This window comes from Hemitrygon akajei, chromosome 23, assembly GCF_048418815.1.
Source record: "Hemitrygon akajei chromosome 23, sHemAka1.3, whole genome shotgun sequence".
Classification (NCBI taxonomy): Eukaryota; Metazoa; Chordata; class Chondrichthyes; order Myliobatiformes; family Dasyatidae; genus Hemitrygon; species Hemitrygon akajei.
In genome coordinates this window covers 12,046,786-12,072,028 of record NC_133146.1, presented here as the reverse complement: position 1 = coordinate 12,072,028, position 25,243 = coordinate 12,046,786, and the positions used below count along the sequence as shown (strand labels likewise).

At 38.6% G+C, this 25,243-nt stretch overlaps 1 protein-coding gene across 4 annotated transcripts in view; it reads left to right on the top strand.

Annotated features, from left to right (window-relative positions):
* Positions 1–25,243, top strand: part of cnnm1 (cyclin and CBS domain divalent metal cation transport mediator 1) — a 118,437-nt gene that overhangs the window by 69,396 nt on the left and 23,798 nt on the right. For 3 of the 4 annotated variants that reach the window (XM_073026936.1, XM_073026935.1, XM_073026937.1), the window contains 2 exons: positions 5,543–5,709; positions 10,947–11,112. In XM_073026936.1, coding sequence (XP_072883037.1) covers positions 5,543–5,709; positions 10,947–11,112 — 333 coding nt within the window. The remainder of the gene's footprint in view (positions 1–5,542; positions 5,710–10,946; positions 11,113–25,243) is intronic. The other variant, XR_012096074.1, reaches the window with a different exon arrangement.

Sequence of the window (25,243 nt, the reverse complement as noted above, 5' to 3'; positions counted from 1 at the left end):
ATGGGAATGGGACGTGGAATTAAAATGTGTGGCCACTGGGAGATCCTGCTTTCTCTGGCGGACAGAGCGTAGGTGTTCAGCGAAACGGTCTCCCAGTCTGCATCGGGTCTCACCAATATATAAAAGGCCGCACCAGGAGCACCGGACACAGTATACCACGCCAGCCGACTCACAGGTGAAGTGTCGCCTCACCTGGAAGGACTGTCTGGGGCCCTGAATGGTGGTGAGGGAAGAAGTGCAAGGGCAGGTGTAGCACTTGTTCGCTTACAAGGATAAGTGCCAGGAGGGAGATCGATGGGAAGGGGTGTGGGGGAGAACAATTGGACAAGGGACTAAAAAGGATTGTTCTTTTTATAAATGTGAGGTTTTTTTTCTATGTTTTTACTGGTGACAGTGCACACATCAGCAAATTGCTGTAAAAAGGGCACGCAGAAAATCAAAGCTTGCAAACTTCCATTAAGCTTAGCTTCACAAATTATTATCACATGTAACCATATCAGATTTATGTGTAGCAGAGTATTCAAGAATGGTAAGTGATTTATAATTTAAACCATTTTGTAGTTTCAGTATTTTGACAGTTGCATGTAATTTTATTATATGCTACTTAAGAAAGGCCACAACAATGAACAGAATCTCCTGAAGCATTTTAGGATTCAATGCATGTGTGGTAGTGCAAATATATTTGCACTTTTGCCTTCCCGTTTTGATACTGCGTGATTTTTTATTACCCTTACCGCCACCGTCAATTCTCCTCATTGAATTTCTGTATATATTATAGAACAGACTTGTAGCTTCTCACTGTATAAGGTGATTACACAGCAGGTGAGCTGAAATATGTGTGGTGTCTCTGAAGAATTTACAGTGTTGCTAGAAAATTTGTGAACCTGGTAGAATTTTCTCTTATTTCCGCATAAATATGACCTAAAATGTGACCAGGTCTTCACACAAGTCCTAAAACTAGATAAAGAGACCCCAATTAAACAATTAACACAAAAATATTTACTTGTTTATTTATTTATTGAGAAAATGATCCAATATTACATGTATTTGATGGGAAACGTATGTGAACCTTTGCTTTCAGTAACTGGTTGACCACCCCCCCACCCCCCCATACAGCAATAACTTCAACTAAACATTTCCCATAACTGTTGGTCAGTCTCACACATCAGCTTGGAGAATTTTAGGCCATTTTTCCTTAAAAAGACTGCTTCAACTCTGGGACATTGGTGGGCTTCCTTGTATAAACTGCTTGCTTCAGGTCCTTCCACAACATTTCTGTAGGATTAAGGTCAGGACTTTGACTTGACCATTCCAAAATACTAATTTTCTTCTTTTTAAGGCATCCTGTTGTTGATTTACTCTTGTCTTTTGGATCATTATCCAACTTCTATTAAGCTTCAGATGACGGATTGCTACCCTGATATTTTCCTGTAAAATGTCTTGGTACAATTTTGAATTCATTATTCCCTCAATGATTGCAAGCTGTCCAGGCCCTGAGGCAGCAAAGCAGCCCCAAATCTCAATGCTCCTTCCACCGTGCTTCACAGTTGGGATGAGGTTTTGGTGTTGGTGTGCAGTGCCCTTTTTCCTCCAAACATAGCAATGTGCATTTCTGCCAAAAAGTTTGACTTTCGTCTCATCTGTCCATTGAACATTGTCCCAGAAGCGTTGTAGAAGATCCAGGTGGCCTTTTGCAAACTTGAGACCTGTGGCAGTTTTTTTTTGAGAGCAGTTGTTGACCTTCCATGAATACCATTGTTGTTCAGTGTTTTTCTTATAGTGGGCACATGAACAGACTTTAGCAAGTTCTGGAGATTTTTCAGGTCTTTTGTTGTTACCCTTGGGTTCTTTTTCACCTCCTTCAGCATTGCACATTGTGCTCTTGGTGTGATCTTTGCAGGATGCCCTCTCCTAGGGAGAGTAGTAACAGTACTGAATTACCTCCATTTGTAGACAATTTCTCTTACTGTGGACTGATGGACAGTCAGCCTTTTCCAGCTTTAAGCACCTCTACAATTCTTCTAAGGTCCTCTGAAAGTTGTTTTGATCAAGGTATGGTGTACATAAACAGATCTTTCTTGAGAAGAGCAAACTCTGTCAGTAGCCTGACTGTTTTTTTTATATAGGGCTGGGCACCTCTACAATCCACACCTCCAATCTCATCTTATTGATTGGAAAAACCTGACTCCAAAAAACTTTTGTAGAAGGCATTATCCCAGAGGGTCACATACTCTTTCCAACAAATACATGTAATATTGGATCACTTTTCTCAATAAATAAGATGTTATTTATTTAATAGGGTTCACTTTATCTAGTTTTAGAACTTGCGTGTAGATCTAAACACATGTTAAGTCATATTTATGCAGAAATAGAGATAATTCTAGTGTTCACAAACTTTCTAGCACCACTGGAACATTGGACCACTGTTATTAGTTTTTTTTAAATCTTGTTGAGCAAATTCAGGGTTATCAGATCTGTTGAATCTTTTGATACATTACCTTGTGATTTAGATATGTTGCCAAAGCAGAAAATAGTGGACGTGACTACGTTGATTTTTCTTTTTCCTTTTATCTTCTTCCCTGTCTTGCTGTTTTCCTTTCCACACCCCCCATTTTCTTAAGGGCAACCATACTGGATTTTGTCTACATGGAAATCAATTTCTTTTGCTCTGTTGATGTGTGTATGAAAGTCAGTCAGTTTCTAGGCCCACCATCTACTGGGTCATAGGCTGCCAACAGCAGCTTGCTGGAGTCTTCTGTCCCAGGCCAGTCTTTCAAGTTGTCCCCAGGTGTCGCCCATTTTCTTGGTGTCATCTTCGGGGGTCCCGTCGGCAGGTGTAAGAGGCTGAGATAAGCAGGCAACAATCTGCTGGAAGAACTCAAGAGGGTCGTACAGCATCTGTGGTAGGAAAGGAACTGTCTGTGTTTCCGTTCAAAACCCTGCATCAGGACTGAGGGTGGTGAAAGGAAATAGACATTATGATGAGGACACAGAGGACAATGAGAGCCAAAGCAATTGAGATTAGTGAATGAGGTTAGAAGTACAAATAAAATGTCAATTGTTTCTCTAAAGGGGTGAAGGATGACCTCATGCTGCAGTACTAACACACTGGGAAGTAAATGAACATAAATGTACTTCTGTCCATATGGGTACAGTGGTGTGAAAGGCCTCTTCTGTACAATGACTGACTGAATCTATGAATTTCAAGACAGATGTCTTCCAGATTGTTTCATTGCTGCTGCTGCTGCTCTTTTTAGGATTTGGACTACCAGTTTATACACATTTAACATAAATGTATGAAGACATTTCATGCAATATTTTTACTAACTGCTGAGCTGAAATTGCCAAGAAATTCATGCAAACTGTTTCAGCATTTGCGCTTTGCAGCTGAAGGCTAGGTCTGTGTCTTTCTGCATGTGTGGTCCGTCTCTGCCCTTTTTTTGTTTAAATAATGCAGCCAGCAGTACGTGAATTTGTATGTTAGTTTCTTTATATAAGCTTCTGTTAGCCAAATGTTGTTACGTTTGAACCTGATAATCCATTAATCAAGGATTTGTAGTGCTTATTCAAATATATTTTTGACGTATCTTGGCATATATTTAGTGGCAAGTCACAGCTGAGAAAAAGATGGTGAATTCCATTACAAAAGGGCAGTAGGTTCAGTGTTCTGGAAAGGCAAACTCAATTTGGCGTTGTTCCTCATATTAAACAATGATGCTGTTGAAGGTGCAGTAATGACAGAAGCTTTAAGTGGCCCTTTCTATGTTCATCAAGTCAGATGCAATGCACTTATTGGTTCATAATGTGCTTTGATCTATTCCTTGTTTTTAATTTGTTACTCCAAGGATCCAGAAGGCTTTTTGAGTAAAAACATAATGAAAGATTAAGGTTTTTTGTGAAGTCTAATGAGGGTAAAAAAGTATTAAACATGCTTGGAAGAAATGGAAAGGGGCTTGCATCTACACAATGCTGTTCATGTTTGAAAATGTTACTTAACGTGGGAAGTGCCACAGTGAACTACAAGTCATTCAGAAAACAAAAGTCATTTCAAGTTTAAAAGTTCGAATTTATTGTCATTCAGCCATACACTTGTATGCATCTAAGCAAAATACCATTCTTTGGAGGCCAAGGTGCAAAATAACATGAACAAGTCCCTGAGTGGCCTGGCCTAAGACTGACAGGTTGATGTAAAGTGTGAGGTGTATGTTTATGTAAGACAGGATAATGTTACTGACACTACTATAATGAAACGAGCAGTCGTATAAATAGGTGAGAGTGTGTCTCTGTAATAAGGTTCTGGAGATTTCCACGAGACCTCTATTAAAGAATTTGACTTTAAACAAATTATTCCTGTACCATGTGTGTGCTTTTAGCAATGTATTACACAATATTTATACCATGTGTAGTCAATAGATTCATCTTTCTCTTGTAATCAGGCTCTTTTGAATACAAATGTATCCAAGATGACATGCCTCCACTTAGTGTTCGTAATGGTCAGCTTTTGACTGAGCCTATGTTGCAGTGTTGTGAGGGGAATCGAGTGGAAGACTGGCACTTGGGGAAGGGAAGGGGGTGATAGTAGAAGTCGGTGTTTGATCTTGGAAGTACTTTGGTGGGGATAACTGGTCTAGGTTTTGTGTTGGAGAGGAATTGGGACTGCCAACTCATAATGTGGTGATAATAGTCAGTGAGGGAGGCATGGTGGCAGGGTATGGAGATTGGGATTGGCAGTTAATCATTTTGGCAATTATGGTAGGAGGGATGGGATGCCTAAAGTAATTTATTTACTTGACAGGCATCCTAGTTTAGAATTGTGCTAGTAATTCTACCTTTTCCTCAGAAGGTCTAATGACAGACACTCCAATGTCAATTATGCCGCCAATTCATTGTAATGTTGTGCAAGATGGCAAAGCTGACTGACTCCACCAAAGGCTTTGTTAAATTCCCAGAGGGATATAAGCAATATAGAATTGGTCGTCTTTGTCTTTCGCTGGGGAAGAAAATATACTGTATACAGTTGTATAACTCTGGGAAAATCAGCCTTAAATGATTAGATTTCTATGCACCTATGTTTCAAATCCAAGGAAACTGTCCTTGGATGACAATCAAAAGAAAATTGGTTTATTAATTTCCTGTGACCAGAAACATTTGTTTGTTGCTGGCCAATAGATGGCGCTGTTACCCATTGCTCTGCCACAGTGGGAACAAAATCTCTTAATGAGATTTAAGGTATTGATAAGTTAAAGGTCTGCTTAGATGCTGACTAGGTGACGATTGAAGCATGTTAATGGATTTATTTTATTGTTTAAAATAAAGATACTGATCTGCCTTGGATTCAATTTCAAAATGTGATCATTATAGCAGTTTGTCTAGCTAATGATGATTCAATGTAATAACTATTTTTTGTAAGTATAACTTTATTATTTTGTTGTACTAATAGCTTACCTATCCATTTTAACATTTGTATATAGCACTTAAATCTATTTAAGGAATGCAACTAACAGCTTTCATTTTATTTGTCCTTATTTTATGCATGGCTCAGTTGTCAAATCACCAGATCACAATGACTACAGATTACAAAGGTCAGAATCACTAAATCCAGCAGAACGGATTGAATTCGGGGGCAGCACCTACCACCTAAATCAGACTATCCATAATTATCTTCCAGACTACTCAGTACGACAATTAACAGACCTCCAGTTTGTGAAGGTAATAACTTGCTTCTGTATTTGAATGCAAGGACACTTACTATTGCATGTTTTATTTCACTAAGATCTGTAAACTTGTGTTGAGCACTGGAATCCTCTGGTCAGTTTATCCTTGAACTTAAAGATGGAGAAAGAGACGTGAGCAATTCCTAATCTTAGTGTGGCCAACAAATTTTTGGCACAGAGTCTGTTTAAATAAAGTTTAATGTAATGTCTGTTCGTGTTTCCTCAGTAACACAAAAAGAAAAAGCTTCTGAGGACAGAAGATATGGGCTACATGTGTTTTAGCTTCTGACCATTTTCACCCAAAAAGTTAATAAGAATCAAACAAAGGGAGAAATAATATAACCTCTGAAGTGATGTAGATTAATTTCAGAGGATTGAAAGAAATGTTAGAAGAGGGAAAAGGCTGAGAAATGAGGGCTTGTCTGAAAATGGGACTATGCCCCCAGTCTAAAATTATCAAAGAATCAAACCAGAGGATTGCTGGGTGCCTGTACAATATTTTCATGAACGAACATTACATTGTATTGGAACATAAGGGAAAGAGAAGCTGAGAGTTATAAGGTCACTTTGCAGGTCATTAAATGCAAAAACTGCACACTTTCCTTTGTTCAATTATTAAATCAGGTGTGACTGTTTTTCAAAACCTGTTATCCATTAATGATAGCCTAATATACATTGCAATCAACTACATTAGTACTTCTGAATTAAAGAAATCAACTTTGAAGTGAAGATGACATTATTTGTTTATCATAATTATTGCATACCACCCCCCCCCCCACACCCATTCCTCACTCTGACTTTTTACCCTCTCTCACCTACCTATTAATTCCCCCTGGGCCCCCTCCTCCTTCCCTTTCTCCTATGATCCACTGTCCTCTCCTATTAGATTCCTTCGCCACCCCTTGACCTTTCCCACATGCATGGCTTCATCTATCATGTCCTAGCTATCATCCTTCCTCTCCCCCAACCTTTTTATTCTAGTCTCTTTCTCTTTCCTTCTCAGTTCTAAAGAAGGGTCTTGGCCTGAAATGTCAACTGTCTATCACTTCCATAGATGCCGCCTGACCCGCTGAGTTCCTCCACCATTTTGTGTGTGTTACTTTGGATTTCCAGCATGTGCAGACTTTCTCGTGTTTATGCATAATTTCCAAACTGCATTGGAATACGATGCAAATTCCTTACAAAATAAGCTAATGCTAAGGTTATTCTGTTTTTTAATTCACCCATGAACTGGTCATTAAAATTCCTTCTTGTATACCACCTTGGATCCTAACTACTCTTTGGTGAGCTTGATCTGGAGATTCTGCTGGGCCTGTCTTCTTTCAGCCCAATTTGCCCAAGACAGCCAAGGATAGGTGGAATTTCAAAAGCAAGTTCCATCAAGAACAAGTGGAGTTCCCATGAGTTGTCATACTATTTGAAAAGCATTGTGCTGGATGCTGGTCTTGCTCATAAGTTTGGACACAATCTCAAAATCACCATTGTGAGTTTCCGCTAATTGCACCCATATGCAGGCCTTCAAGGCGGTTTGTAAAATTAAGCTGGTCCCTTTGGAGGCAAGGGCATTTTATTGACATGTTTTAAATGCTTTATGATATATGTTTTAATTTACTAAGGTAGTACTTTGCAATATAACTACCAAATGGTACTGCATTTATCTATGATTATTTCAGTTATTTAGAATCTGATTACTTGCATGCAACAGGCTAAGGAAGTATTTAAAATACAATCTTCTGCGATGAACTTATTTTCACATAATTAATCCCATTGCATCATGTTGCCACTGTAAGCAGATTGGATTTTTGCTTTTGAATCTGTATTTTTTTAAAATGTATTGCTGCCCGTTTTTCATTTAAAATATGTAGCTGGTTACTTAAAGTTGATGCAGTTCTGGTGCTCACGTCTTCTTGTCAAGATGCAACGTTGGCCCAATTTCATGGTTTTTCATGTTAGAATTATGAGGGAGGTTTAGCAGAAAGGCAAAATACTCAGTCTTGAAAGGTGATGAATGAGTGAATCTCAAAGATGTATAAAATAAACCTTCAATACTATTTCAGGTTAAGTCACATCTTGCAAAGAAGGAGCCATATAATTAGTAAGTTTGGAACTGGTTAGGAAGCATTTCTTGACATTGTTATTCATGTCAGGAATAATATTCAGTTAGAAATGTAGATAATAATGCAGTGGATTCTGTTTAATTGGGACATATCAGGGCCTGTACACTTTAGCCCAGTTAAGCGACTGCCCCAGTTAGCCGAAGTTTTACAGCAGTAGTTAAAAAGATATAAAAAGACAAACTGAGTAGCAAGTTATCTACTTAAATGAAATACAGAACAAATTCAAACACTACCAATATTACTGCAGTACTGCAAAACTTTGTATTAGTTCCTAATATTTATCAACGGAGGAATTCATCCACATTATGTTCACTTGACTGCAAATGAACAAACTGCAGATAATGGAGTCTTATACAATGCTGTTGATGACTGTGTCCTCCAAATCTTCATTTTCAATGTAATATTCAAGATGATTGTGGATGCTTTCAAGTTCTTTATAGATTCTAACTTGTTGAAATAGTGAAATTGTTTCATTTTCACTCCTGGTTGTTTCTGGCAAATCCAAGCCTGAATGATTGAAATTGCAGTGAGCAAAACAGTCCTGAATTATCTTACTGCTTATAGCTCGCCAACTATCAATAACAAAAATGACTGTTTTTACAATTAACACTATTTAAAAATGTTTGCTTGATATACAGTGTTGTGTTTAACAGAAACGCAAGCACATGCAACTGATGCTAGTTAGAAACTGTTCGGCAACAATCCCCTGTTCCAATTAAGCGACAGTGTCCCAAAGAAATGATGGGAATCTCATTTATTTTTCTTGATTAGTCTTTGTTTTTTAGGAGTTGGCTGCCCCAATTAACCAGAATCCACTGTACCTTGGAATCAATTAAGGAAAGTTAGGTGCAGTAATAGATTAAGTTCAATTTTTTTGTGGGAGGATGAAGTTTAGATGGGCCAAATGGACTTCTTTGCCATTTAAAATGTCAAAAAAAGTTTGTTGCAGGTATTTTGCATTCACATACAGTTTTAAAAAAGCAAGGAATTTTATCCAGTTAATTTGCAAAATTCCAAATTTTGTGCTTACGGTAATCTCATCTCATTTTTTCAATTTTGTTGATGAGTAAATTATCCAATCTGAAGTGCACACCAGTATCAGCACCACCACATCTCATCATAAGACAGATCAGATTATCATGAAGGTTCTACAGATGCTGGGAACCTAGAGCAACGCACACAAAGTGCTGTAAGAACTCAGCAAATTAGGCTGCATCTATGGAGGGTAATTCACCCCACCTCTCTTAGATGCTATCTGACTTGCTGAGTTCCTCCAGTCCTTTGTGTGTGTTGCTCTAGATCAAGTTTACTTGTGTGCTATTAGAGTTAGCCATGTACATTTTTATATATATTTGAACCATCCAAGACTTCACAAATAATTGCACATCTTTATAAACAAAGAACTTTTATAGGAATCTTACTAGGAAATTCCATTGCAATTCTTCAGCATTATGCAGTTGAAAATTGATTGTTTTCTGCTGAAATGTAACACATTAAATTAAAACTCTGATGATAGATCATCAGTTTATGACTTGCTCATTTATTCGAAATAGGACATGTTGCTAGAACTGGTGGTCACAAGTGCAAGTCAGGCCAGGGTGCAGAACATAGATAGGTTTGCAGCTGTGGCTAAGACCTGAGTAATTGTATGTTCCCCGCTTCCTTCAAACTTGCCAACTTTACAAAGAAGTATTGCTTTCTAATTAAGAAAAAAAACTGAAATAAAAATGTGTAACATTCTGTAGTGTGGACTTGCTGGATGTTTTCACCCAACTCCTAGGAGTATTGGTTTATTCTACATTATTGTAAGTGGCCTTGCAGGATACCTTCCATTGCTCTGAAAAATTCACACACTTCTTGTCATGAGTCACCCGTGCAATCCCATGAGGAAGTCCAAAAGGTTTTTAGCTGCAAAGTTATGGGCATCACACACAAGTAAGACTTTGCACATGTGTCATAGAATACAGTAGTAGTTCCAGGTAACTGACTGGAAATCATTTGTTAATGCAGATCTGTAGGTAATGAGAAGTTTTCCACTGTATTTGTGATGCTCCCTAAGACCCATTTTCTTCTATAAATATTTTGTGACATGTTTCTAACTCAAATGATATAAAATACTTAGAGAACTCTCATTGTGTGTGACATTGATTGTGTACAACTTTTGTCTCAGGCTTTTCCAAGCCACCCCAGAATATTGTTACTAAGGTGAGGTTATGGTTAAAGCACAGGAAACCACATGATAGGGTTAGTTTGGTATTAGCACTGGTTAAGTTCTAATTTTCCATATAAACTAAAGAATTCAGTCAAATATATCTAATGATGAGCAGTTAATTTGTGGAAGATGACGTAAGATATTTTTGATGTTCAAAATTGGAATACAAAAGGTCAGGCTAGTTGGAACCTGTTGCAATATACTGTATATGTTTAAAGATTTTAATTGGAGGAGATTCAGGTTTGATTTGACAAACCTTTCTCTCGAGTAGCTTGTCAGCCGGGTTGTCAGTCATGCTCTCTTCTCACTGCTGCTGTTGGGAAAGAGGTACAGGAGCCTTAGGTCCCACACTGTTAGGTTCTGGCACAGATATTACCCTTCATCCATCAGTTGAACCAGTATGGATAACTTCACTCACCACAACGCTGAATTGAACACTGAACGCAGCCTATGGACTCACTTTCAAGGACTCTACAGCGCATGTTCTCGGTGTTATTGATTTATCTATTTTGTTTTTTTTTGTATTTGTACAAATTGTCTTCTTTTGTCAGACTTTTGTGGATTTTCATGGATTCTATTGTATTTCTTTTTTTATGAATGCCTGCAAGAAAATGAATCTCAGAATAGTATTTGCTGGCATGTATGTACTTTGCTAATAAATTTACTTTGAGGTTCTCATAATCAGAACAGAGCAGATTATAACTATGTTTTAGTCTGTACCATGGTATAAGAACAGACTTTGAGAAAGGAAATGATTTCAGCTGGAATGTACCTGGTGAAGTTTGCAAACAAAAATTAATGATGCCAACTAATGTCAGAATTATTCCGTTTTCTCTTTTTCCTCTGCCTCATCAATACGTACGAGGTATATGTTTAAAGTTGCATAACTCTTTTTCTGCTTAGATCACAAGGATGCAGTATGTAAATGCAGTAGCAGCAACCCAAATGGACTGCTCACCCCAGAGCCTTGAAGGTGAACTAGGGACAACGGACTTACTAAGTAAAGAGCCTAGCCCCGAAACCGTAGCAGCAACAACAAATTCACCACATGAGATCAACCTTGTGATTCGTAAGTCACTGAATCATAACACTGATGATGAAAATTAAGTATAGTTTACTTGGATCCTCTGAACCGTTGAAAGTGTATCTAGCTTGGATGTCAGCACGAAGCATAATGGCTTTTGACTTCTATTTATGGATGAGAAATGGAGAGTTACGACCAGCTAACCACTCAACGTTACTGAAAACATATTATTTTTATACCACATTTTATGGCTGCAGTTTTTGATACCTTTTAAACTTAATATACATGACCATCAAGCTTGGTTGTGTTTTTACTTGCTTACTGTAACTGTGCCTTGAACCCTACACTGACTCCTCTTGCACAATGTCTGCGGCTCCACATGAACTGCTGTGAACAGTACTTGACAATGAAAAATGCTGATTGCAAATGCCCTTGGAATGCTGCATTGCAATGCAATACACTACACGGGTTGTGTATTTTTTTCCTTTATATCAGTTTTTTTTGCTGTTTCTAACAAAAATGCATGTATTTTGAATGTTTCTGCATATTGTACTCATAGCCATTACTAACATGACAACTGTTTCTGAAAGTTTTTTGTTTTATGCAAAGGCATGTGAGCTGACATAATTTGCTTAAGAATTGCCTCCCTCCAGTGCAGCATAAAACACTTTGGATTGTTCATTACAAGCACTACTGGACAGATAGTACGTCCCTTTTAATATGATCTCTGTTTTGGATCATACCCAAAGGAAAGTACTACCTTTAATAAATTGTTTCTTATCTGTTCATTAAAGTTTATTGTCTGTGCTATTAGTTGATACTATTACTGGTGCTCAGCTGTTTTGTTTGTTTTACAGGATTAATGTCATATAATTTATGTTTATTCGATGAGCATCTGTTTGCATCAGTTGTGCCATTTGTTGAGAATTGCCACTGTATATTTTTCTATTGTTTGAATCTGTTATGCTCTGTGCACTTTCATTGAGTTTATTATAGATTATATCACACATTGAAGTGATGTCCCAGGCTAATATGAAAGGTGGTATTCCATTTTCTCTGAGCATAATTCAAATCATATTAGATAGCTGTGAGTTAGAGTTTCTATGGCTCTATTTACATGCTGTCAATATCTTATAATCAAAGTTTATTTTTAATTGAATCCTCAATATTAGATAAATGAATTTCATCATAATATTTGTTTCATTTTTTGTATACACAGCAGAATTTTTTGACTGATACCTTTTATTTTAAGCTTATAGGTTTTCTCAATATCTGGTTTTCAACACCTTGTAAGTGCAAACACATACAAAATTCCTTTCCATAGATGTTGTCTGACCTGAGTTCCTCCAGCATTTTGTATGTGTTACTCTGGATTTCCAGCATCTGCAAATTTCCTTGTGTTTATCTACATGCAGACAATTGGTTTGGACTGATGAATCATCTGATCTTATCAACTGGCTTTCAGATTTAAATGTATTGATTTTCCTAACATCAAATTGTGTGTCTTTCCTATTGTGTCACAGTCGGATGAATTAGCCATTAAAAAGAAAGTGGATTATCTCAGCTGAAAATGTAACATAAATATGTCATATTTTAAAAATGGCAATGTGGCAATTTTCTTAAAGAAACTTTGGTATGTGTGTCAGTGACAATTATAGGAATTTAACAAAAAGCATCTCCTTGACTTAATTAACCTGTTTTAGCCTAAACAATAATATTCCTGCTATTTTAGTTGTTAAACATTTCCAATTTTATTTTTTTTTGTGATTTCCTATTGATAATTTCCTATTTGACATTGATAGTTTTTACCATGCCGTATTTGAGTTTTAAGTTTTGACACGGTTTTATGCTTGTTTAGTAAAAATACTTTATTTTTGGCTGCACACAGTAAATTCACTGTTCCTGGCCAGAAGGGAGATGGTTAGGTAATACCTCTGTCAGTTACACCTGGAAAACAAGTGCTGCCAATGACTGTTTGCTGCAGGCATAAAGGTGCTTTTCAAGTAGATTATGTATATAGGTTTTGTTTGCTGTAAAATACACTGTTTGTCTGTAAATCTTGGCTTGTTGCTCATTTCCAACTCTTGATTGATGCAATAGTGTCAATGGCCTCTCTGAACATTTATTTGCCTTTCTTACAACAACTTCTCCATTTCCTTAGGTGAGTGGGCTATGTAACTGGCATCTTCCCTAGTTATTACAATACACAGATTATGCACTCACTGGTGCATCAAAGAATCCTTGAATCCTTGATACTGTAATCCTGCCTGTAAGGTTTACGCGCTTACTTAGTGCTGACACAGTTACGAATGTATACATTATTGAAGAAAGTGAGGCCATTGACCCATCCCACTATTTTAGAACCACTATTTCAAGTGACCTATATTACTTTTCTTTAGTGTAGGATTGTGAGACTGTTAGTTTTACAGGCATATGATATGGAGCAAAATGCTTCTTGCCTCTATCAATTTCAGCTTAAAAAATAACCTTTTCTTTAAATTCGCATTTCTGATATTAGGGATTGACATCAAACATAAACCATCTTTCTCCCCATAGATGATGTCTGACATGCTGAGTGTTGTCCAGTGTTTTCTTGTTTTTCCAGCCTTTAGAGAATTGGTTCCTTGAGTTAATTTTTTAAGCTTGTATAAGAACTAACAGAAGGAGATACTTCAGGAGTATATAGTTCAGAATAAAATTAAACTTGCAGGAAATAATTTACTTTGAGATTTTTCCACCCGATTTGGAACATTGTATGAAGGATGGGTATAACAGCATAGTTATTCAGTGCCATTGGATAGAAGAATTGCTTATCTCACCAATGCTACCAGAAGAATAAGGGATGGAGAGAGATGATATTATCAATTTAGAATGGAGGTGTTGAAGGTGATCAAGTTCTGAAACTTTATGAGTAATCTGAACATGATTATCAGATGTCTGAGAGTGTGCTGCCAAACATCTGCCAGTCAGCCAAGAATAGCCCATGGTACACAAAAGCCTAAAGTGAAATGAAATGTTTTCAAGATGAGTGGGTTTAATAGAATAGACAATAATGTGCCTACTGTTATTAGGTGTAAACTACCTGTCAAATTTCCTGGAAATTATACCCTATGTAACTGTTTCAGATAGCAAATAATTTCCACTGATGTGCCATTACCCTCACAAAAAATAGCACCTCAATGTCAGCTCTTTAAACGATGGAAGTTTACTTCAATTGTGTATTCACTACCAGCTAAACGTCAGATATTTTGGAATGATACTTAAAAAGATATTAATTTAAGATTTAAGTTAAATAATGCCCCTGAAACATTCTAGCCTAGGAAGTAAGCAGTTGACTCTGGAGTCTTATTGCTACATGTGTATTGTATTTAAATTTAATGAGAGGTCTCTTAATTGAGTATTCAAATCTGAGAAATTCTGAGGAAGTATGTAAGGAAAAGCGATTTTTTGTTTAGTAGGCTGGTGTACTTAGTGAAAGTCATTGGCAGTAGTGCCACAGGGAAGATGAAGAGAACTTTGTAGACAGTTAACTGAAATGCTGTGGCTGAAAAGTGGGAGGAGTAAATTCAGTCATCATTTCCAAAGGGGGAATTGTTTAAATGTACTTGAAAAAAAGGTTGCAAGGTTAAAAAAAGAAAGTATGTAAGAGTAGACAAATTGGTTAGCTGTTTGAAAGAGCCATCATAGACATGAATGATCAAAGGCCTCCTACTGTGCTGTCAGATTTTGAACTTCACCAAAGCTAATAACATCGGGGATAGTGCAGGTTTTTACCTAAGGGCTTCAATTTTGAAATGAAGACAAGATAAGGGAAGCAAGAGGATACCAGAGATTTAGGGCATTGAAAGAAATGGAAGAAAATTAAGCAGAAACAAAATAATTATTTTCTGGAAGAACGTTTGAAAGAGGAGTTCATGGGAAAGAAAATATCAGTAAACATATATGAAGGCATGAAGTCAGTGACTGTACCAAAGTCTAAATAAGAGAATCAGATCACAAAGAAAAGCAATTCATTAATTTAGGACACTTAATATTGCAGTATGTGAAATGTTATGTCAGAGTGTCAGGAGTGTTGTGAATCTATATGAAAACTAATTCTGTGGTTTCAGCTCTTGTTGAGGGGCACATGGAGAGGTAAAGGGCTGAAGAAGGAATCTGATAGGAGAGGCGAGTGGACTGTGGGAGAAAGGGAACCAGAGGGAGCTGATGAGCAGGTAAGAAGAGAAGGAGTAAGAGTAAAACCAGAATAAGGAATGGAAAGAGAGAGGGGAGAAATTACAGAATTTGATGTTCATGCTGTCAGGCTGGAGGCCACCCAGATAGAATATGTTGGGAAATAAAGAGAAGATCAGAGAAGATTTTTGGTGAATTACAGATTCTTTCCTGTCCTTGTCCCCTGCTTTGTTTGGCACAATCTTTCTTATACAAGTCTCTGTGTATTGCTAGTTAAAACTACCACTAGTTTGTCACATTCTGACATGTTGGTCCATGGTCTCCTTTACTGCCACAATCAGGTTGTAGGAGCAAAACCTCCAGCCTGATGGTGTGAACATTGATTTCTGTAATTTCTCCTTTCTTTTTTCATTCCTCATTCTGGTTCCCCTCTTGCCCTTCTCTTCTTACCTGCCCATCAATTCCCTCTGGTTCCCCTCCTCCTTCCCTTTCTCCCATGGTCCACTCTTCTATCAGATTCCTCCTTTTTCAGCCCTTTACCTATCCACCTATCACCTCCCAGCTACTCACCTCATCACTCTTCCCCAACCACTTGCCTTCCTCTTCACCTGCACTCACTTATCAGCTGCCAGCTTGTACTCCTATCTACCCCTCTCACCCCCAACTATCTTATTCTGGCTTTTTCCCTCTTCTTTCCATTTCTGATGATGATCTTGGCCTGAAATGCTGACTAACTGCTGCCTGACCTGCTGAGTACCTCCTGCATTTTGTGTGTGTTGCTAGTTTGCATGGTTGTGTTTTTACTTTCACAGGAGCTAATCTTCAGAAAAATGATTGATGAGCTTCTACCAACCTGAATGTTAAATTTTGGGAACACGACCATTTCAAGATTATAGCCATTCATAAATTCATGTATCACATGGATGGTTAGAGGAAAGTCAATGATAACTAATAATAAACACAAGATTCTGCAGATGCTGGAAATCCAGAGTAACAGACACAGAATGCTAGAGGTACTCAGCAGATCAGGCAGCATCTATGGAGGGAAATAAAGAGTCAACATTTCAGGCCGAGACCTTTCGTGAGGACTAATAATATGAATTGATAGCATTCAAATGGTGTCAGCCTTAAATGAGTTAATCTTTAACTGCATAACTAAAACAAATTGTCCAAATGCTCCTGTGAGGTGAATAATTATAAAGCGGGGGGGGGTTAAAATTTCAATACAAACATCAAATGGGGCATATCAACTTGATGCCACTTAATCAGGCATTTGAAGTACTGCCCCTTTCCTAAAAACAAGACTGAATATCTTAAAAGTAGATTGCTTTGTAGAATTGTTTTTAGTTGCTTTAGTTGAAGGAGTTGTAGAGAGAATGCTGCTGGCTGAACTCAAGCCCATTTTTTTCGATGAGTATAGTTTCTCCACTGACATTGTTTTCATTTGGCTTAAATTAATGTTATAGCATCAACTTTTATAAATGGGGACATTTAAGAAGAAAGCAGATGTTGCCAAGAAGTTATTTTTCCAAAATACTTGCTCAGTTTCTGTGCTAGAAACCAACAGAAGGAGCACTTGCCGTTAAAAGGTGAAGAGCCATCAATTCAGTCTACGCACATTAACCTGAAATTGTTTTCAGTTGGATTGCAGTACAAGTCAAAGTGGAATTGCTCTCAGAATTCCTGTTTTATTCGCATTGCACATTTTGGGGTACTGTACCCTGTTGGTCAATACTCTGGTGTGCGCAGGTGGATAGTGAACAGTTAGAGTGGAAAGGGAGGTAAAGATGAGCAATGCTATGATGGTCATGCAGGTAGACTGGGGAAAGGCAGGGTGGTACTGGATCCCAAGAGAAGGAACTTGTAGAATGCCTTCATGATGATGCTAGGAAAAAGATAATTCTGGATTTTCTCTTACGTAGTGAATCAAATTTACATTTACAGAAAACTTGTTTTATGCGGTTACAATGATTGACAAGGGAAGTCAAAGCACAAAGTGCATATAATGTAGAAAAAGTAGTGGGAAGCTTTTTAAAAACAACTAAAGCAATAAGAAAAGATAAAATATAAGATGAAAGATAAAAGGATAGCTGGGCAATGCAATAATAGAGGATACCAAAAGTTTTTACAGCTACATAAACAGCTAAATAGAGGCAAGAGTGGGCACTGGACTGTTGGAGAAATAGTAAAAGGGACAAAAGAAATGGTAGGTGAACTGCTTTATTTGTCACTGTTGAAGACGCCAGCAATGTGCCAGAAATTTAAGAGAAGCATTTGATTGCACTAGGCCGGTCCTCACTGGTGTTTAGAAGAATGAGCAGGGATTGCTTTGAAACTACTGAATATTGAAATGCCTAGAGAGAGTGGACATGGAGACGATGTTTTCAGTAGTGAGAGAGTTGTAGACCAGAGGGCACAACCTCAGAATAGAAAGATGTCCCTTTGGAACAGATGAAAAAGAACATCTTTAGCCAGAGGATTGTGAAACATGCCCATCGTCTTGGCCTCCATGGATTTATTGCTAGAGGAGGCTTTGGAGGCTAAGGCACTGGGTATATTCAAAGCAGATGTTGATAGGTTCTTGAATAGTAAGGGTGCCAAAGGTCACAGGGAGAAGGCGGGAAAATGGGGTTGAGAGGGATAATGACATAGGTAGGAAAAGGGAAGAGGTCCTGAAAAAAGACTACAGGGAGTTAGGAAGGAGGTTGAGAAGCAGAACCTCAAAGGTAGTAATCTCGGGATTACTGCTTATGCCACGCGACAGTGAGAATAGGAATAGAATGAGGTGGAGGATAAATGAGTGGCTGAGGGATTGGAGTGGGGTCAGGGATTCAGATTTCTGGATCATTGGGACCTCTTTTGGGGCAGGTATGACCTGTACAAAAAGGATAGGTTGCACTTGAAACCCAGGGGGACCAATATCCTGGCGGGAAGGTTTGCTAAGGCTACTGGGGAAAGTTTAAACTAGAACTGCTGGGGGTGGGAACCAAACTGAAGAGGAGGTTAGCTCACAAACAGAGAAAGCTTGTAGACAGTGCGAGAGGGACAATAGGCAGGTGATAGAGAAGGGACGCACTCAGACCAAAGGCTAGAGATGTGTCTATTTTAATGCAAGGAGTGTTGTCAACAACGTGGATGAGCTTAGAGCGTGGATCAGTACTTGGAGATATGATGTGGTGGCCATTACAGAGACTTGGATGGCTCGGACAGGAATGGTTACTTCAAGAGCTGGATTTTAGATGTTTCAGAAAGGACAGGGAGGGAGGTAAAAGAGGTGGGGGTGTGGCACTGTTGATCAGAGATAGTGTCACAGCTGCAGAAATGATGGACACCATGGAGGGATTGTCTATGGAGTCAATATGGGTGGAGATTAGGAACAGGAAGGGGTCAATAACTTTACTGGGTGTTTTTCATAGGCCGCCCAATAGGGATATCGATGAGCAGATGGAGAAACAGATCCTGGAAAGGTGTAATAATAACAGAGTTATCATGATGGGAGGTTTTAATTCCCCAAATATCAATTGGTATTTCCTTAGAGCAAGGGGTTTAGATAGGGTGGAGTTTGTTAAGTGTGTTCAGGAAGGTTTCTTTACACAGTATGTAGATAAGCCTACAAAAGGAGAGGCTGTACTTGATTTGGTATTGGGAAATGAACCTGGTCAGGTTAAGTGTTTAATTGGAGTAAGGGGAATTATGAGGCTATCAGGCAGGAAATTGGAGGCTTAAATTGGAAACAGATGTTCTCAGGGAAAAGTATGGAAGAAATGTGGCAAATATTCAGAGGATATTTGTGTAGAGTTCTGTATAGGTATGTTCCAATGAGACAGGGAGGTTATGGTAGGGTACAGGAGCCATGGTGTACAAATGCTGTAATCTAGTCAAGAAGAAAAGAAAAGCTTATAAAAGGTCCAGAGAGCTAGGTAATTTTAGAGATCCAGAAGATTATAAGGCTAATAGGAAGGATCTTAAGGAAATTAGGAGAGCCAGAAGGGGCCATGAGAAGGCCTTGGCGGGCAGAATTAAGGAAAACCCCAAGGAATTCTACAAGTATGTGTAGAGCAAGAAGATAAGATGTGAAAGAATAGGACCTATCAAGTGTGACATTGGGAAAGTGTGTATGGAACCAGAGGAAATAGCAGAGGTACTTAATGAATACTTTACTTCAGTATTCACTATGGAAAAGGATCTTAGTGATGACTTGCAGCAGACTGAAAAGCTTGAGCATGTAGATATTAAGAAAGAGGATGTGCTGGAGCTTTTGGAAAGATCAATTTGGATAAGTCGCAGGGACCGGATGAAATGTACCCCCAGCTACTGTGGGAGGCAAGGGAGGAGATTGCTGAGCCTCTGGTGATGATCTTTGCATCATCAATGATTCCAGAGGTTTGGAGTGTTGTGGATGTTGTTCCTTTATTCAAGAAAGGGAGTAGAGATAGCCCAGGAAATTATAGACCAGTGGTTGGTAAGTTGATGGAGAAGATCCTGAGAGGCAGGATTTATGAACATTTGAAGAGGTATAATATGATTAGGAGTAATCAGCATGGCTTTGTCAAGGGCAGGTCATGCCTTACGAGCCTGATTGAATTTTTTGAGGATGTGACCCCTAAACACATTGATGAAGGAAGAGCAGTAGATGTAGTGTATATGGATTTCAGCAAGCCATTTGATAAGGTACCCCATGCAAGGCTTATTGAGAAAGTAAGGAGGCATGGGATCCAAGGGGACATTGCTTTGTGGATCCAGAACTGGCTTGCCCACAGAATGCAATGAGTGGTTGTAGGCATGGAGGTTGGTCACCAGTGGAGTGCCTCAGGGATCTGTTCTGGGACCCTTACTCTTCGTGATTTTTATAAATGACCTGGATGAGGAAGTGGAGGAATGGGTCAGTAAGTTTGCTGATGACACAAAGGTTGAGGGTGTTGTGGATAGTGTGGAGGGCTGTCAGAGGTTACAGCGGCACATTGGTAAGATGCAAAACTGGGCTAAGAAGTGGCAGATGGAGTTCAACCCAGATAAGTGTGAAGTGGTTCATTTTGATAGGTCAAATATGATGGCAGAATATAGTATTAATGGCAAGACTCTTGGCAGTGTGGTGGATCAGAGGGATTTTGGGGTCCGAGTCCATAGGACGCTCAAAGCTGCTGCACAGGTTCTTCTTCTTCCATTTCCAGCAGTTTAGACGCATCTAGGCGTATTACTGCCCTCCGCAAGATGTATAATTATTTACAGAGTTTCAAGAAACTCAAATTCTTGTGTATACACTAGTCGCACGTAGAAACAGAATAATACAGTTGGCCCTCCTTACCTGCGGATCCCACATGCATGGATTCAACCAACTGCGGATTGGGAAAACCCAGAAGTTCTCTCTCCAGCACTCGTTGTTTGAGCATGTACAGACTATTTTTTTCTTGTCATTATTCCCAAAACAATACAGTATAACAACTATTTACATAGCATTTATGTTGTATTAGGTATTATAAGTAATCTAGAAATGACTTAAAAGTACAGGCAGTCCCCAGGTTATGAACGAGTTCCGTTCCTGAGTCCATCTTTAAGTTGGATTTGAGTCGGAACAGGTACATCTGGTATTATTTAGCGTCAGTTAGTCAAACGTTTTTCTTAGTATATAGTACATATTTTACCTTTCTATGCATATAAAACACTTAGGAAACATACGTATTTCAATAATTAAACCACTGCGTTGCTTAGTAATAATTGTAGCTTTCATCGGGGCAGGGCCTTTCACATGCTCCATTAAAATTGTTCCGATCCTTGACCGACTGTAGCCTAACGCTTTTCCAATGACTGATGGCATTTCACCTCTTTCCAAATGCTTTATTACTTCCACCTTATTTTTAATTGGGATTATTTTCGTGAACAGAAACACTGCAGATTCAGAGCTGCGCTGGGCCCTAAAGACCTCCGCACTGAGACAGGTTAAATAAGGGACTTGAGCATCCGCGGGGGGTCTCGGAACCAATCCCCCGTGGATAAGGAGGGCCGACTGTAAACTTTTCAATCAGATGGTGGTTCTCTTGGTGGCCAAACAAAGATTTAACAGAAAAACAAAATACATTTAAGTCAGACAGCCTCTTGAACAATATGCTTCTCTCAATTTTATATCGATTACAACTCAGCAAACATGCTGAACTGTCTCTGGACTACCACAGTCACATAATCCAGTTGGATGTCTTCCTATTACCTTTAAGTAATAGTTTAGCCCACAATGCCCCAACCTAAGTCTTGTTAATTTCACAATATCTCTACAACTTAAAGAGTAACATTCTGAGACCTTTTTAACTAATGGGTGACTAGAAAAGAAATACCTTCCCTTTAATTAATTTTTCCAATCCTCCTGCCATTGCTTCTCTATAACTTTTTTTTATCTTACTTCTCAATTCTACACTGCCTAAAGGTATTCTAATTCCTATTTGCCCGCTCTGTAAGGAAGCTGCGCAGGTTGACTCTGTGGTTAAGAAGACGTATGGTATATTGGCCTTCTTCAATCGTGGAATTGCATTTAGGAGCCGAGAGGTAATGTTGCAGCTATGTAGGACCCTGGTCAGACCCCACTTGGAGTACTGTGCTCAGTTCTGGTCGCCTCACTACAGGAAGGATGTGGAAGCCATAGAAAGGGTGCAAAAGAGATTTACAAGGATGTTGCCTGGATTGGGGAGCATGCCTAATGAGAACAGGTTGAGTGAACTTGGTCTTTTTTCTCTTGGAGCAAAGGAGGATGAGAGGTGACCTGATAGAGGTGTACAAGATGATGAGAGATATTGATCGTGTGGATAGTCAGAAGCTTTTTCCCAGGGCTGAAATGGTTGCCACAAGAGGACACAAGTTTAAGGTGCTGGGGAGTAGGTACAGAGGAGATGTCAGGGGTAAGTGTTTTATGCAGAGTGGTGAGTGCGTGGAATGGGCTGCCGGCAACAGTGGTGGAGGCGGATACAATAGGATCTTTTAAGAGGCTTTTAGATAGGTACATGGAGCTTAGTAAAATAGAGGGCTGTAGGTAAGCCTCATAATTTCTGAGGTAGGGACATGTTTGGCACAACTTTGTGGGCCGAAGGGCCTGTATTGTGCTGTAGGTTTTCTATGTTTCTCTGTAACTCAACCATAATCAAATAGCAAAGCAGATGATAGCTAAATGGCCTAATTCTGCTCCTGTGTTTTGTATTTGACTATAAAGCATTTCTCTTCCTTGTCTATTTATTTAATTTGATACTACATCATGTTTCTGGCAGAGCAATGCTGGAATGAAGTTTATTTCAAATATGATGAATATGGCACAAAATGATTATTCAGCATTAATTTGTTTTCTGCCACACTGCAGTCTATTCTGGATTCTAATGACCTAAGTTTTTTTAAATCAGTGCTTCCTCTTTATACCTCCCAAAATGTTTAAGCTGTGCCTCTGGATCCTTCCAGATTTTATTGATGAGAATATCTAAAGTGATTGTATCTGAGCAATACATTCATACAGCATGGAAGCAAGCTCTTCGGCCCAGCTTGTTCATGCTGACTGTGTTGCCTGGTGATTTAATCCTATCTGCAATTGGCCAATAGCTCTCTAAACCTCTCCTCTCCATGTACTTATGGCCATGAAGCATTGCTAAGGTGTCCATCTTAACCACTGGGTACTACGGTAGCTTTGTGTGGAGCTGTTACAGCTTGGGCCGACGGAATTCTCTGTAAGGAGTCTGTACGTCCTTCCCATGGAATTCATGGGTTTTCCCTGCATGCTCCAGTTTCCTCCCATAGTCCAAAGATGTACCAGTTAGTAAAATTGTCCTGTTATTAGGCTAGGGTTAATTGGGAGTTGTTATGGTTGTGGCTTGAAGGGGTGGAAGGACCTATTCTGTGCTGTATCTCTAAATTTAAAAAAAAACTCTTTGTAGCAGCTCACCCCCATTAAATTTCCTTTCAGACGTTCCTGTTTTAGGTCAAACAATACATGATTCTCTATTCTGTCATTGTAGCTGAAATCCTTAGCAAACCTTCTGTAGGATATTGACAACCTTGAAAATATCTGCACCATATTCCAGGTGTTACCTGTTTGCAATCACACAATACATCTAAAACAAAGCTGGGACAAACCCTATCTATTTCTCATACAGTGTTTTCCAAGCCCAATAATTGTTCTAAATAGTGAATTCAGTTGAATCTGTTTAAATGAAAACATATTGAACAGTGAACACAGTTGAATTATTCATATTGTAACAATTAATGGCATTTTCTGGAACAAAATCTTCTGTTTACATTTAAATATTCTCTTTTTACCATAAATCATAGGTGCAGTATTAGGCCATTCCGCCCATCTAGTGTGCTCCCATTTGCACTTCCCCAGAGGAAAGTTCAGATTGAAGCTGAAAGTTAAAAGTAAATTTATTATCAAAGTACAGGTATGTCACCATATACTACCCTGAGATTCATTTTCTTGTGGGCATACTCAATAAGTCCAGTAATCATAATAGAATCAATGAAAGACTCCACCAACTGGACAGACAATCAGTGTGCAAAAGACACCGAACTGTGCAAACACAAAGAGAAAGAAATAATAAATAAATAAGCAATCAATATCGAGAACATGAGATGAAGAGTCCTTGAAAGTGAGTCTATCGGTTGTGGGAACATCAGTGATGGAGCAAGTGAAAGAAGATGAACTGTGCAAATACAAAATAAATAAATACATTGAGAGCCTGGGTTGTAGAGTCATTGACAGTGAGTCCATAAGTTGTGGAATCATTTCAGAGTTGAGGTGAGTGAAGTTGTCCACGTTGGTTCATGAGCCTGATGGTTATAACTGTTCCTGAACTCGGTGGTGTAGAAGGAGGCCCCTGCACCTCCTTCCCCACGGCAGTAGTGAGAAGAGAGTATGGCTTGAATGGTGGGTGTCTTTGTTGGGGGGCTGTTCAAACTTGTTTTGTAGTTATCAAAAATAGGATTAGAGCATTCTTCATTTACGTTAGTAACCTGAAATATATAATTAAACACCTTTTGGTTCAAGTTGGATCATCCCTTTTCAGCTGTTATTATCTTACAATTTGTCTGCAACGTGCATAGGAAAGTGCATATCATCACATAAACAAAACTTGACATCTGATAAAAAGTTTTCTTTTTAACTGATGACATAATGACCAGTGTGACGGCGAATCATAGCTTGCCATGCTAAATTTATTAAAATTGTGGAGGTGGGATTATCTTAAAGCTATTGGTAGCCCTCAAGAAAATTAATGTTCTATTGACCTGGGCTGAAGGCTTTCCTAAAGAATGATAAGATAATCTACAATGGACAATGGATGTTAAAGGTGATTGTTTTAAAGGATCCATGAAAAATATTCCATTGGTCTTATTAAGTTACAAATTTAAAATAATTTTTAATCACAATTGTGCTTGAACCAGTGTGGCCATTCTCTTGAGAACATGAGTGGTAGAGTCCTTGAAAGTGAGTCCATAGGTTATGGGATCAATTCAGAGTTGAGGTGAGTGATGTTACTCTCTTATTAACAAGACTTTTGGACCATTTAGTTAAATGCAAAGTAAAATTTAATTTATATTTATTTAGAGGTACAGCACCGATACTGGTCCAACAAGCTCACACCAACCAGTTACGCCCACGTTGCCTACTAACCCATACATCTTTGTAATGTGGAGCACCTGGAGGAAGTGCATGCGGTCATGAGAGAATTTCCAAACTCCTTGCAGCCAGCAGTGGAATTGAACCAAAATAGCTGGCGTTGTAATAATATTATACAAACTGCTATGTTGCCCTGCCTCACAAAGAAAAGTGTTATGAGAGATTATTATCCGCCTACATTTTTCACTAGAAAATCAATCATTGTAGTTTTTCATAATTTCACTGAAAGTCATATGTACCCTAGCTTTCACCTGCAGACTCTTCTTCATTTGGCCACGTTTATGGCTTATTTAACAAGAAGGTGTTGACAGAGTTAGGGATGCAACCTAACAACTTTTCTCACTCAACAGTGACAGGAGAACT